Here is a 13,940-nt window from a genome sequence, read left to right as displayed (position 1 = left end):
TCATCATTGTATGGATCCAAAAGATTAGCAAAAAAATATGCAAATCATCATACGATATAAATTGACGCAATAAAGATGAGTTGTCGAAAACAACCTATCTACAAAATACCAAGAATAAACAAAAATACATTGAATAGGTATGAGACAATCGTGGCATGATAAGAAAATGCACCCACCACCAGGGAGAATAATCAATGGTTCAGATTAGATAGCAACAATCTAAGCGTTTCAAAAAAAAAAAAAAAACTGTGGACCATTATATTTTGCTCCGGTAGATTGTTAGTCTTTAGTAAAACATCGTCCTTACTAGTAATCACTCACGATGGAGTATACTGAAGAAACCGATCCTGAATATCTGGCTACCAGAGAAGAACTGAACGACCCGGATTGTTTTTGGGTGAAACCAACTGATTATTCGTCGGTGCCATGCCAAGCCAAGGACTGGGAACCATTGCCATGCTTTTTGCCCAAACAGTAACTGAAAAATTCGAAGCTTTTCATTCGTAAGTTATGAATGTACAAATATTGTAGGTATGCGACCATGGCTCAACGGATCAAAGATTTACCGGTTCGGCCGGATGATGTGTGGGTTGCCTCCTATCCGAAAAGTGGAACAACGTGGACCCAGGAAATGATGTGGCTTATATGTAACGACCTGGACTACGAAAGGGCTCGCAGTATAACACTGGACGACCGTTTCCCTTTCCTGGAGTATGATTCGATAAACATTGTTTGTATGAAAGAGTAATCAAACGATGTTACTTCCCATACAGGGTAGGCAGTGTTATACCGGGTGGCAGCGATAGTGTGAAAATAGTAGAAGAAATGGAATCGCCCAGGTTCATCAAAACACACCTGCCAGTAGCGCTAATGCCCGATCAATTTTGGACCGCCAAGCCGAAGCTTGTCTACGTATACCGCAAAGCCAAACCCGTGTCAGTTTCTTTCTATCATCATTACCAAACTTTGACAGACTATCGTGGGAGTATAGAGCAATTTGTCAAGTCTTTCATCAACGATCGGGTTTTGTTCTCACCATACCACGAACATATTCTTGAATTCAAAGCATTACAGGGCTTGGATAATATTTTGGTGATCAATTACGAAGACATGAAGAAGGTAAGTAGGATCTTTATTTGAACATTAGTTCGCAATAAATGATTATTTGTTTTTGCAGGATCTCAAAAGCAACGTCCTTAAAGTATGCGCTTTCTTCAACAAAACGTACACCGATGAACAAATTGAGGAACTATGTAAACATCTTTCCTTTGATTCAATGAAGAAGAATCCATCGGTAAATTATGATCAAGTGATAAATAAATTGTTAACATTTTCAAATCGATTGCACGAGAAAGAAGAAGCGAATAGAAAGTAAGTACATAATATGGAAATATGTTCAAATAACATATTTAGACTGATTTATTTGATTTTTAATAATTTTCATTCATATTTAATTTTCAAAATCATTCTTCAATATAATATTTATACTTGAAATACAAATCACAGATTCATACGGAAAGGAGAGATAGATGGATGGAAAAGTGACCTAACTGATGAATCAGCCAACAAAATAGACGAATGGACTCGAAGCAAAATAACATCACCGGAGCAACTGAAGCTGTTCCTCTGATCTTTTTATATTAAAAAAAAAAGACGCCTAAGCTTTGAATACTTCATCCCAAAAACGACGTACAGGGCTTCGCTCAATCTTAATTCCAAGAGTAAAAATGTTTCAGCAAACCAAAAAATAAGCTCAACCGACATAATCACCACGTGAGACAGTTCAAAAATATTAAAACATACCGTTGAAAATTTCAACACTGGAGGTGTTTGTCTGTGCTCTAGAAGGAAAATGACAAGTAACCGGTCTATTTATTATCTTCTAGCGTGTTTACAGAATAAAGAAATTGCATCTCGAATTCATGATCTATTTTTGAATATTGAATCCGAAATTTTCTTCCGAAAAGTATTTCAAGCTTTCTATTTTTTACGTTTTATTCAACACGAAATCCTACTGACAAATTGTATCAAACCTAATAATTTATTAATGAAACTTAAGCTGTTAGTACATAGGTTCAAATATTTATCCAAAGAGAAACCAATGCTCCAACATCTTGATTGACTCATTGAGTTTTCATTAGAGTCAAACTGATGAAGTTTCTTGAGTTCTTTCCTTGTCAATTATTTGACCCTGTGTACTTCAGGCCTTAGGAAGACCAAATGCATACTGATACCGATGCGATCTGTATGTACCTACTAGGGCAGTGGTGCTCAGAGTTTCCCATTGCTCATGTGTACATAAATGTGACAGCAAGTCTCACACCAAATTGTCTCCTAGATCTTCAAAATCGCAGTGTGCTGCGCTGCTAGGAGGCTCACGAAAATCTGGTAGGTTCGAGCATTAGGTGCGAGCCGCACTTATTTTTGCCGGAAATCGTCAAGTTACAAAAATTTACGAAACTAGCAGTAAATTGACAGATGTGCTGAATTAAAAGAAGACCGACCAAGCCAAAGCCGAGCAAGCCTGAAGCTTTGCCTGCTTAGTCGATTTATCCAAACCGTGGTTTTGCCGCTTGTCTTTTTACATATATGTTTATGATTGCTCTTCTACTGTAGGTTATACAGGGGATGGCCAAAATGTTTGGGATAGGCAACTTTTTTTCTCTCACAAAAAAAGTTCAACATGCTATAACTTTTCATAGAGTGCATCATAAAATCTCAAATTTTGACTGTTCATCAACCTGTTATATGTGCATCATTGGTACAAATTTGGGCTCGATTGGTTAATCTTTTGCAAAGTTAGAACTGTTCGGGTAAAACACTATTTTTTAGACAACTCATTTTTGAGCTGTCGTATCTCGGAAACCAGTGAACCGAATTGAATGAAATTTTGAACGTACACTAACAATATACAAATGCTTCACAAACTATTAAAACATAGATACTTTTTGAACGTTGAAAAAAGTTATCATAGATTGACACTTTTTGGATTTTTCTCGAAAAAATGTATTTTTTTACGTCAATGTCAATAAATTTTAGTGTTGATGTCCAAAGATTTTCCACTTCTGTTCTCAAGTTATCTTTAAACAGATATATTAGAGCCTATTTAGATTAAAGGAAGAACACACTTAGTAATTTTTGAGCGGTATTGTAAATTTGACTTATTTTCCTCTATATGGGTAAAAATTTTAACCCGGTATAACTTAATTCGCCGTGAGAAAATATTACATTTTATAACGTTGTATTAAGTATCAATATATTGTTGATAAACGTTAAAAAATTCATTCAATTCGGTTCACTGGTTTCCGAGATATGACAGCTCAAAAATAAGTTGTCTAAAAAATAGTGTTTTACCCGAACGATTCTAACTTTGCGAAAAAATATTCAATCAAGCCCAAATTTGTACCAATGATGCACATATAATAGGTTGATAAACAGTCAAAATTTGAGATTTATTGATGCACTCTATGAAAAGTTATAGCATGTTGAACTTTTTTGTGAGAGAAAAAAAGTTGCCTATCCCAAACATTTTGGCCATCCCCTGTATATACTACACGACAACTACAGAAGAAGAGAACTGACATTAACAGGAGCACTCGTTTCGCAGGCAGTATTTTTAACAATTCCGATATTTACTTCGCCCCAGTGCCTGATTTATGGGGGGGGGGGGGGTCAGGACCCCGGGCCCCCACATTTCAGGGGCCCCCACAAAATTTCACTTCACAAAAAAAATGAAGCAAGAAAAAAAAAGTAATGCATGAAATTTCTCTTGATTTGAATTTTGTCATAAGAGCATAGAACTACAGTCTACTGGAATGATAAATATATGTGATACATACATACATACATATGATATGGTGTGATTGTTTTGAATAAGACTGCAAATATTTGCCCACACGGAACCGCCAAACTACCCAAAATTGAGTTCTTTTGACGCAATTCCATAGTTTGGCCCAATAAGCCAAAATTTGAGTAAATCGATTAAACTCACGCTAGGTAGATTGCCTTTACCCCCAGCTAAACAATATACTCAAGAGTAGGTAAATTCAATCTAAGACCCCCCTCATTCAACTCAATTTTGAGTAAACCGACATTTACCCAAAATTGGCTTATTGGGGTCAATGACTTCCCTTAGGTAGATGCATCTCTGTTTGTTTTTGACAACATCGGTGAGCCAGAGAGGGAAAACAACCTAATTTTGGGTAACGAGTTTATTCGATATACTCAATTTTGAGTAAAATCGACCCAAATATTAGGTAGTTTGAATTTTCCGTGCAGCTATTTATGAAATTTTAACTTTTGCCTCCAAAGTTTATTAACATTTATTTTTTGTTATGAAATTGCTTAAGAAAAATCACCGGATATCCTAAAAAAATCTTTGACTAAACTCTAGAGGAACTCCAAAGCTCTATAAATTGCAGAGTCATAAACTTCCTGCTAATTTTTTTTTCTGTCAACAGTTTTGAAAACATTTTGAACACGTATGTGGCAACCCTAATCCCACCTAATGCATCTGACAGGAGCCAACATCTATCGTATATCCACAATGGAATGCTTTGTGGATACACAAATGTTAACATACATGATGTTGGATTCTTAAAAATGGCGTCCTCGCACACCGGGGCAAAATGAAACAGTGGCTCAACATGATGTTATCCAATGATAATAAACAACTTGAATACCATGCATAACACATAGTTTTTGATTCAAACAATCTTATGGTGAACGACAAATTTCCAAATTGTATTGAAATCTATTTCAAAACTTCGTGTTTCATCTTTCCTCACCCGTTTCAACTTGCCCCGGTGTACCTTATTCATAAGTGGATTACCTGATTGCTGTATTTTTTTTTTAATTTTCTTCAAACCCATTAGTCTGCACAGTGGGCCTGGCCGTTTTTATATTTGTGTCATCTCGCTGATATGCTACAAATATTAATGCTGACAAGAAAATATCGGAAGAAATTCCGGTATTTCCAGGATGCTTTTCAACACTGGCTGTGCAAGCACTAGAATAGAATAGAATAATAGAGAGATTTGCTTAAGGACAAAGTATTTGGAGTACATTGCTCAAAATTTCAAGAGCACCGTTTTTTAGAACCGTTGAACGGATTTGGATTAAAATGCATCACGCTATTGACAACCACTGAACAATTAGCGTGATGCATTTTCATCCAAATCCGTTCAACGGTTCTAAAAAACGGTGCTCTAGAAATTTTGAGCAATGTACTCCAAATACCTTGTCCTTAATGAAATGAGGATGAATCCATGGCAAACTCATGACGAAATGGATTGAGAAAATTTCAGTAGAAATTTGTAGAGAAATTAGCTAAACACTTGTCCGACTTTTCCACTACAGATTTTTAAGATATTTAATAGTAGATTCTATTGGAAATTGAGTTGAAAATACCATCAGAAACTTATCAAAAATTTCTTCTAAAATTTCTTTAGCATTTTTTTAGAACATTTTTTTTTTGATACCAGAGTAATGTGGAAATTTATGCCACAAAAGTTCAGCCTATTGGACGCAGTGGCTTAATTTCCCCAACAGGGGAGGAAAAAAAAATGTGGAAAATTATTTTGGGTGGTCGCCAAAACCTCCCCTAGCAGTCGCGTTGTTCTAGTTTTTGTTAAGTGTTCATATTTTATGGTGATTGACCAGCAACTCTCCAGAGATTGCAGCTGAGTATAGTAAGTCTCTTTGGATTGCGCAAAAACGACACCACCGATTGCACTAAAAATTTTAGTTAAAAATTCTTGAAAATTTTAGCTATAAATTTCGACTAAATCTGGGATCCAATGCAGCGAATGCACTCTTGAAAAGAATTTATACTTTATACATAAGTGACCCGATTTTGTCAGCCCTTTTCCGGAACACACTTATTGCTCTCTCCGAAAATCTTAACAGTTTTTCAAACTTTTAATCACTCTACGATTTGCCTTTCGGCTTTGATGATGAACGTGAATGACCAAAGAATGACCAAAGTTTGACGCTAAGATGCCTCCAGGAGTTCTTCCAGTTTTTTTTTTTTCAAGAATCTTTCTATCACAGATGAACAGACGTACGCACATGCGTTTAATAATGAATTCAAATTTTATTTACAAATTTCTACTGGGATTCCTTTTGTTATTCCTGCTAAGATTCCTCCAAAAAAGCTGTAATATTTCAACCATGCCTCCTCAAGGAGTATTTGCTAAGTTTCACCGAATAACTCATGCTGCCATGCTGGAATTAATCCTACACATTCTTATGGAATTTCTACAGCATTTCCTCCCCAAATTCCGATGGAAAAACTCCTTCACAACTTTTTCCAGAGATTCCATAGAAGTCTCCTTCTGAGATTAATCCGGGAGCGGTCACGTTATGTACTGAGTACACGCACCATGAAAAAGCACGCTTTTGGTACACAGCGTGAACGTGGTGCAGCTGCGGATGGCCCAAGACGCGACTGATCGAAGGCAAACCGGTAATTATTTCGAAAATTTTAGAAAGAATTTCTCTAGGAATACCTGATATGAAGTTTTACCAGGATTTTTTTCTGAGATTCCTCCAGAGATTCATGATTCGATTTTTTTTCAGCAATCCCTAACTTGAGTTTATTCAGAGATTTTTTCTGAGATGCCTATAGGTTTTTTTTTCCAAGGGATTTTTTAATAATTGCTTCAGGAATTCATCCTGAGTTTTTTCAATAGATTCTCGCTCTGACCCCTTTAGAAATTCCAACTAGGATTCCTCTAGTTATTTGTGCTAGAATTTCCTGCTGGGACTTTACATGGGATTGCTAAAGGAATTCCACGAATTTCTTAAGGAATTTTACCAGGAATAAATTTGTATATTGCGGTTCAAATTTCTCTCACGAAATTTCTTTAGGGATTTCTTCAAGAGTTCTGAAAATTCTAAAAAAAAACTGAGAATTTAGACGTATTACTTCCTTGGGCATAGAGTATCTTCGTGCCTGCCACACGATATACACATGCAAAATGGTCATTGGCAGAGGAAGCTCTCAGTTAATAACTGTGGAAGTGCTCATAGAACACTAAGCTGAGATGCAGGCTTTGTCCCAATGAGGACGTTACGCCAAGAAGAGGAGAGAGAGAGAGGAGGAATATATATATATATATTTTTTTTAAGAGTGATACTCACGATGGACTAGACGATGTCGTCAACTTGAGCAAAGTGTGTAGTAATTAGTATTGGGTCGTAGTAGTTTTAAAAAAAATGCTCTGTTTTAACTATGTATTCCCATCGCACTAGTGTTTTGCCCGAATGGAAGCTCCAAAGATGAATTCATAATTGAACAATAATTCAATAATCGAAAATCTCCGTGGTCACTGGACAACATTCAGAGAAAAAAAGGCTGTCTACGTTAACGCTTCAAAGTACTATTTCTAAGAAATATTACAAAGAAGAGCAAAAAAATATATGTCACAGCTAATTTTTAAAGATTTGATATTTCTGAAAATTATTCGGAGAGAGCTACCAGAGCTAGCGTTTTTGCCGACATGGGCAACTAGTTTTTCTGACAGCTTCTTCAAACAACAATCAAATAATATCCTAAGTTATTTTATAATATACAGTTAAACTTCCATGAGTCGATATTGAAGGGACCATCGACTCAAGGAAATATCGAGTAGCGGAACAAAAATCCTTTGGGAGACTTTTTGAGGGGACCATCATAGTAACCCAGAAATTATTTTTCAGTATGGCAAAATTTACCTCCATGAGTCGATATCGAGTCAAGGAACATCGACTCATGAAGGTTCGACTGTATTCTGAAAATTATTTCAAGCTGATTACCAATAGTGTCAATAACCGATGTTGGTCATTGACAGCACCAGCATCATCCCCAAATAATTTTCATATTAGTGTTAGATAACACTTTTTGAGCTTCCATTCGATGTTGCAAATCAGTCAAACCCTATATGTCAAAATATAGTCTATAATGTGTCAAATTGTGTTCTTGATTTTGCTAGTCGTCTTCTGCATATCTGTGATCATCTCAGTCCGAAGTATTCTTATATCCACCATAACCCTTTATATTGTCAACCGTCCTAAGTCCTAAAGAAACATGTAACTAAATTCCTGCTTTCTTTTTGGTCAGTGTTATAATACCGTCTAGGATATAAAAACAAAAAAGTTCAGTCAGCTGATCTTTGTGTCAAAAATAAAAATGATAAAGATTATTTGTCTACTTTTATACCGTGACCGTACCTAATTCCGTTCACTTAAGGCGATGCACTAGAAAACACATCTTCTGCATTTAATGGCTGTAATTGTGCAACGCTGTTTCAGTATGTCTCTACATTGCTAGAAAAATATAATCAAGGTTGCAAGTACTCCACTTATTTTGAAAATGGCCGCCAATTTTAACAAGTTGTTGTTCGTAATTCCAATCAGTATGCTCCTAACTCCGTTCACTTGTGTTCCTAATTCCGGTCACTCAAAGTAATTATCATGTTGTCCAAATAATCATATTGTTATTGTTTGTTATAGTGATAGTTATATTTTTTTGTGTAAAATACATTTATTTCCGCATTAAAATGTGTTAGTTTTATAATAATTTGAAGTAATAATATTAGATTTTTTCACTGTTGTTGCACATTTTAGAATTTTTCTGGATTCTTAGAGTTTTATCAATTTTCAATGATCTCATTCATTCAAAAAATCTTTTCCGTCATTTTTGCTTCTTACTACATGATTTCAATCAGAGCAAACACTAATTGAAAATCAATTCCTTTTCATTTGAATAAATTGTCACTCAAATGATTAGCACAGCACGAAACACGCAAAACATTGCAAAACTCCGCCAGACTGAAAAAAAATCAAATGTCGCGTCAAAGTCGGGTCAATTTTTACCAAATGTTGGACCACTATTGGGCCAACATCGCAAAACTGTTGCGTCTATATTGGGTTTGCAGGCCAAAATAAAAACAGGTCAATGATAGGTTCATGTCGGGTATGACGTCATCTATGACGAATCAATCTTTGAACATATGCGAATAAATATTTAAACAATTTATGCTTGCTGCTGGAATTAGCAATGAATGATATGTACCGGTCATATATCGTCATAGTGCCTTGACTGATGCTGCTGGAGTTGGTTGTTCCGATTGTACTGCATTTTTTTCAGAATTCCTACGCATCCATATGTTGATTGGATTTAGGAACAAGTACAACCTCTAGTATCCTAATTCCGGTCATGTGCTTTTTTCATTTCCAGCATCATGAGTCGTCGACGAAAAATTTTTTTGATGTTGAATTTATAAAAATATGTCCTTTACTGTTTTGCTTTGATACTTGTTTGATTGATTTTGTTAGTATTTCAATGAAAATACAATTAATATATGAATTGATGCAATTCCCAGGTACCGAAAAGAAAAAAAAGTAGTATGGCTGCCAATTGGATGATAAATAACATTTAATGTATTTTCACAATAATACGTAAACAATCATGAAAATTTTAATTATAGTCTAGCGTGTACATAATTATTGAAACTTTTAAAAACAATTTACAAAAGATTTGCGACAATTTCGGCTAATACTCGTCGTTTTGATTCAAGTGAACGGAATAAGGAGCTGATTGGAATTAGGCGCGGTCACGGTATATTCATCCCTACAAAACCTATAAAAATAAGAAATACAAATATAAACTCATTTCTAAAAACAACAGTTTAGTCTATACCTAATCAGTCCATAATTTTCTAATGGTAATGTATTTAATTGTTCACATAACCTAATCTGTAAGGCTGTAAGTCAACTTATCCTAGCGTCCCCTGTCCTTGGTACTTTCGAATTCAAGTGATGAATGAAGAGTGTCATGCAGAGATCTCCCCTACCCACTCTTGCGTTACATAAAATTTAACAATTATCAAAAATTCAAAGAATGCAAAGAGTAGGTCTATGCAAGCTGAATTATAACTTGTGATAAATGCACAACGGATACTCCTTTGGTTCCCATTAGCACTTACGGCCGATTCCTTCACTTGCGCTAACTCGTAAACCAGATATATCTAGCTCAAAGTCCAAGCGATGGTGAATAAACTGGCGCTAAAGTGCTAATGGGTTAAGCCCTCCCATCGCGTCAAGTTCGAATATCCAGGGGGAGGGATTAATTAATTGTTATAATTATTTTAAAAAAAGAAAGCAAATCTGACTCAAATGTTTGAAGAGAATTTGAAATTGGAGCAAAGATGTATAATATAGAAAGATTAGCAAATAATTTGAAATGCAATAGAGTTTTAAGGTGTCAATCCTATAAGCTAAGTTAATCCTCATCCTTTCACCTAAAAGCGGCTTAGAAACCCTAAAGATCATCGAGGTTCTAAAAATTAGTGCTACTATTAACCTACCTGCTTTTTATACGCCTCAATCACTTCCTCCTGATTCTTGGTCTCGACCTGCAGCCGTTCGATTTCGTGCAAAATTTCCGTCTTGCGGGCTTGGTTGCACGGACAGCAGCATTTGCTTTCCCGTTTCTCAGCGCCACAACAGGTGGCCGGTTGATACTGGCCCGGCCTTACTGTGGACACAAACGGTTTTCGTTCTACAAAATGAAAAGCCATGGTTAATTGGGTTGAACTACTAACAAATCAGTAGATTCTTACGCATATTGGCACCATCCTTTTTGGACTTACTGTCGCCGCACTGAAGCTGGCGGATTTTCGCTTCCGCCTGTAAGCATCGCTCTTCCAGCTGCTTTCGGTCCGTTTGCAAATTTCGCACCCGACACTTGAGCTCGGTGTTGGCCAGAACGAATTTGTCCCGTTGCTTGACCAGCTCCAGATGCAGCTCGTTACACTCGGCCAGCAGGCGGGAATTGTCGCACTTGTACGGTTCTGCTCCGAGTTCCCAGGCTGTTTTTTCCTACGAGTGTCAGAATTGAAACGATGTGTCAGTACGGGATAGGATAAAACAACGCTGGATTGCTTTGACCTACCTGATGGAGCTGGCTGATTTGCTGTTTGGAAGCCTTCAGTTTCTCGGAAGTTTTGATCAGATCGTCCAGGATGGCAGAGACGATTCCGATTGCGCCCAACGGAAGCGGATGGTTAAAACCGAGCACGTTGAGGCGTTTGCGCAAATCCGAATGGAGCGCGTCGATGTCCATATTGGAAATACCAAAAATTAGCACTTTTTAGGCAACATATCACACAATTTTCACTAAAAATGTGTACATTTTTACGTATTTTATAAAAGTATAAAACTACACCAAAATAGCAACGGTTTTTGTGGATTTGTGTACAAATTTTGACGCGAACGTGTAAACAAACCGCGGGCACGCTGCTAGGGTGACAATTCCATACCTAGTGCACATTGAGCAAGCGTGAAAATGTGACCAAAGTAAAGTTTTTTTTTTTTAATTTTGAGAGTTTTAGTTTACGAATTTTGAGAAATTGTTTGAAAAACTCTATGATAAGAGAATGTTTTTAGAACTAAATTTTGATATCTAAAAACTATTTCAAAGGTTTCACCTGTTGACAACTGCCCATCCAAATGCCCAACTGCTCGCTCATAAAATGCACCGATGGAACCGAGGGTTGATTCCTCCCTATGAAATATTCTAATTATTATTTTAAAAAGCACAACAGAACTTGGTAAATTCTCAAAGAAAAATTATCAAAAAATTTTTTAATATTTAAATATATTAGATTATTTTGTCGCAATTTTTTTAGATTGGAACCCATGGCAGTGCATCAAAATCTATCTCCAAAAAGTCAAACGTCAAAATTTGTTTTGCTCGCTCTTCTTATTCAGTCGGGAGTCGCACACCGCTGCTGCACTGCGTGCGAGTTATTTATTTATTTTTTGTGATAATCCATTATTAAATCAATCGTTATTACTTGTATTACCGTGAATATTGCGACTTTTCTCCGTGGTACTTGCCATTAACATGTCCACGGATGCGGCCAAAGGCTCCAAGAGCACAACTTCCTCGCTCATAACCAAACCGGCCAACCTCGAATGCAAGAACCTAGAGGAGTACCTCAAATCTCGCCCGCCGGATGCCCTGGAAAAGCTGTACAACTATCCGGCAATTTGCCTGGCCGTGTACCGGTAAGTTAATGATGCGCTTGTACCTGTTTTGTTAAACTAATCGACCTATCTAATGATTCTGTTGCAGGGAGTTGCCGGAAATCGCCCGTCAATTCGTGATACGCATATTGTTTGTCGAGCAAGCCATTCCTCAGGCTGTGGTGTCTTCCTGGGGATCACAGGTGTATGCCAAGTAAGTTTTGATTGGTTGGCATCAATTTGGACGACAATGTCTTACTAGGCGATTTTGTATTTTAGGGAAAATGTCCTTGTTTCACGCGTGCTGACCGAGTTGGGTGTGTGGCGTAGCGCGGGATTGACTGGCGGGCTGGAAGCATGGGAAATATGCCCCACATTCAAGAAGAATTTGAAGATTGCCTTGCTGGGTGGTGGCCGCCCGTGGTCCATGTCCAATGCGTTGGATCCGGACCAGAAGTCTAGGGATATTGAGTTTCTGGATGCCTATGCCATGTCGCGATGGCGCTGTGTGCTGCACTATATGGTGGGTGCCGGAAGTTCCAAAGGAATGGAAGGTGAAGGAATATCACCGGATGCCGTTAGGATTCTTCTCCACGCGAACCTTATGAAGCGGGATGAATCAGACGGAAGTCCGGTAATTACGCGTCAGGGTTTCCAATTTCTGCTGCTCGATACGCAAGCTCAGGTGTGGCATTTCATGCTCCAGTATTTGGATACCTGCGAAGCCCGGGGCCTCGATCTGGCCGAATGTCTCTCGATGCTGTTTCAATTGAGCTTTTCCACGCTGGGTCGTGATTACAGCTCGGAGGGATTGAGCCAGGGCTTGCTGACGTTCCTACAGCATCTGCGAGAATTCGGACTAGTTTATCAGCGCAAAAGGAAAGAAGGTCGATTCTATCCCACCAGACTGGCCCACAATATAACGTCAAAGAATGCGGTTCAAACGATTCAGGAAGACGGAAGTTCCGTCCAAGACAAGGGTTACATTATTGTGGAGACAAATTACCGGGTGTATGCCTACACCGATTCTAACCTGCAGGTGGCCTTGCTGGGATTGTTCACCGAACTCTTATATCGCTTCCCGAATCTGGTGGTTGGCGTTTTGACAAGAGATTCAGTTCGGCAGGCTTTCCGAGGTGGTATCACGGCCGAACAAATCATCAGTTATCTGGAGCAGCATGCACATCCAACGGTGAGTTCTTATCAAACTAATGTTATTCTTCTTGTAATCATTGCATTGTGCACTGTGTCAGATTGCCAATGACTATAATTTACATCTTCCTTTTTTCGCAGATGCTGAACATGGAGCAAGCAATCAATTCCAAGTCCCCTCTACCGCCGACCGTCGTGGACCAAATCAAGCTGTGGGAAAACGAGCGGAATCGGTTCACCTATACCGAAGGAGTGGTGTACAACCAGTTCCTGTCCCAAGGAGATTTCAACACCCTGCGAGACTACGCTCAATCGATCGGGGTAATGACCTGGCAGAACGAGCGAACCCGTACCATGGTAGTGACCAAAAATGGCCACGACGACGTGAAGCGATTCTGGAAACGGTATTCCAAGGGAGGAAGCTAGTTTCTCTGATGGGATGGGGAGAGGCAGAGGACATTACTATAGACATAAGTTGTTAGAATAAGTTGTTTATTTCCGCTCCAATAAACTCATTTACAGTAGGTTAACAATGTCGAGAGACATATCTCATTTATTTCAACTGCTGAAGCAATCACTTATCCCAGGACATGAAAATTGTTGGGAAACCGCATAGATTCAATCAGGGGCGCAAGAAGCGTGTTAGATAGGACATGTCAAGAGATTTGTCCCTAAATTTTTCAGATTCTACAAAAAGCTTTTATAGACATAATTCGAAAACTCTAAATACTTATTTTCAGAAGTATTTATCTAGAGATTCCACTTGACCGCTTTAG

The 13,940-nt window shown here is 37.9% G+C and overlaps 3 protein-coding genes across 4 annotated transcripts in view; 2 read left to right on the top strand and 1 right to left on the bottom strand.

The window, feature by feature from the left end:
* Nucleotides 1-11,303, bottom strand: part of LOC115268041 (centrosomal protein of 135 kDa) — a 113,808-nt gene extending 102,505 nt beyond the window's left edge. The window contains exons 1-3 of one of the 2 annotated variants that reach the window (XM_062856575.1): nucleotides 10,937-11,303; nucleotides 10,605-10,863; nucleotides 10,350-10,543 (exon numbers count right to left, since the gene is read on the bottom strand). In XM_062856575.1, the coding sequence (XP_062712559.1) occupies nucleotides 10,350-10,543; nucleotides 10,605-10,863; nucleotides 10,937-11,107 (624 nt within the window). In that variant the 5' untranslated portion in view covers nucleotides 11,108-11,303. The remainder of the gene's footprint in view (nucleotides 1-10,349; nucleotides 10,544-10,604; nucleotides 10,864-10,936) is intronic. The other variant, XM_029875952.2, reaches the window with a different exon arrangement.
* LOC109425990 (luciferin sulfotransferase-like) lies at nucleotides 280-1,800 on the top strand. Its single transcript, XM_019701414.3, has 5 exons — nucleotides 280-474; nucleotides 532-711; nucleotides 774-1,119; nucleotides 1,178-1,371; nucleotides 1,507-1,800. The coding sequence occupies exons 1-5, from the start codon at nucleotides 323-325 to the stop codon at nucleotides 1,628-1,630; spliced, it is 996 nt and encodes a 331-aa protein (XP_019556959.2). The 5' UTR covers nucleotides 280-322; the 3' UTR covers nucleotides 1,631-1,800.
* A 455-nt stretch (nucleotides 11,304-11,758) lies between the features above and the next one.
* On the top strand, nucleotides 11,759-13,685 carry LOC115268040 (general transcription factor IIH subunit 4). The gene is made up of 4 exons (XM_029875948.2): nucleotides 11,759-12,054; nucleotides 12,122-12,226; nucleotides 12,292-13,204; nucleotides 13,306-13,685. The coding sequence occupies exons 1-4, from the start codon at nucleotides 11,891-11,893 to the stop codon at nucleotides 13,588-13,590; spliced, it is 1,467 nt and encodes a 488-aa protein (XP_029731808.1). The 5' UTR covers nucleotides 11,759-11,890; the 3' UTR covers nucleotides 13,591-13,685.
* The last annotated feature ends 255 nt before the right edge of the window (nucleotides 13,686-13,940 follow it).

This window comes from Aedes albopictus, chromosome 3 (genome assembly GCF_035046485.1).
Source record: "Aedes albopictus strain Foshan chromosome 3, AalbF5, whole genome shotgun sequence".
NCBI lineage: Eukaryota > Metazoa > Arthropoda > Insecta > Diptera > Culicidae > Aedes > Aedes albopictus.
This window is presented reverse-complemented; position numbering and strand designations above follow the sequence as displayed.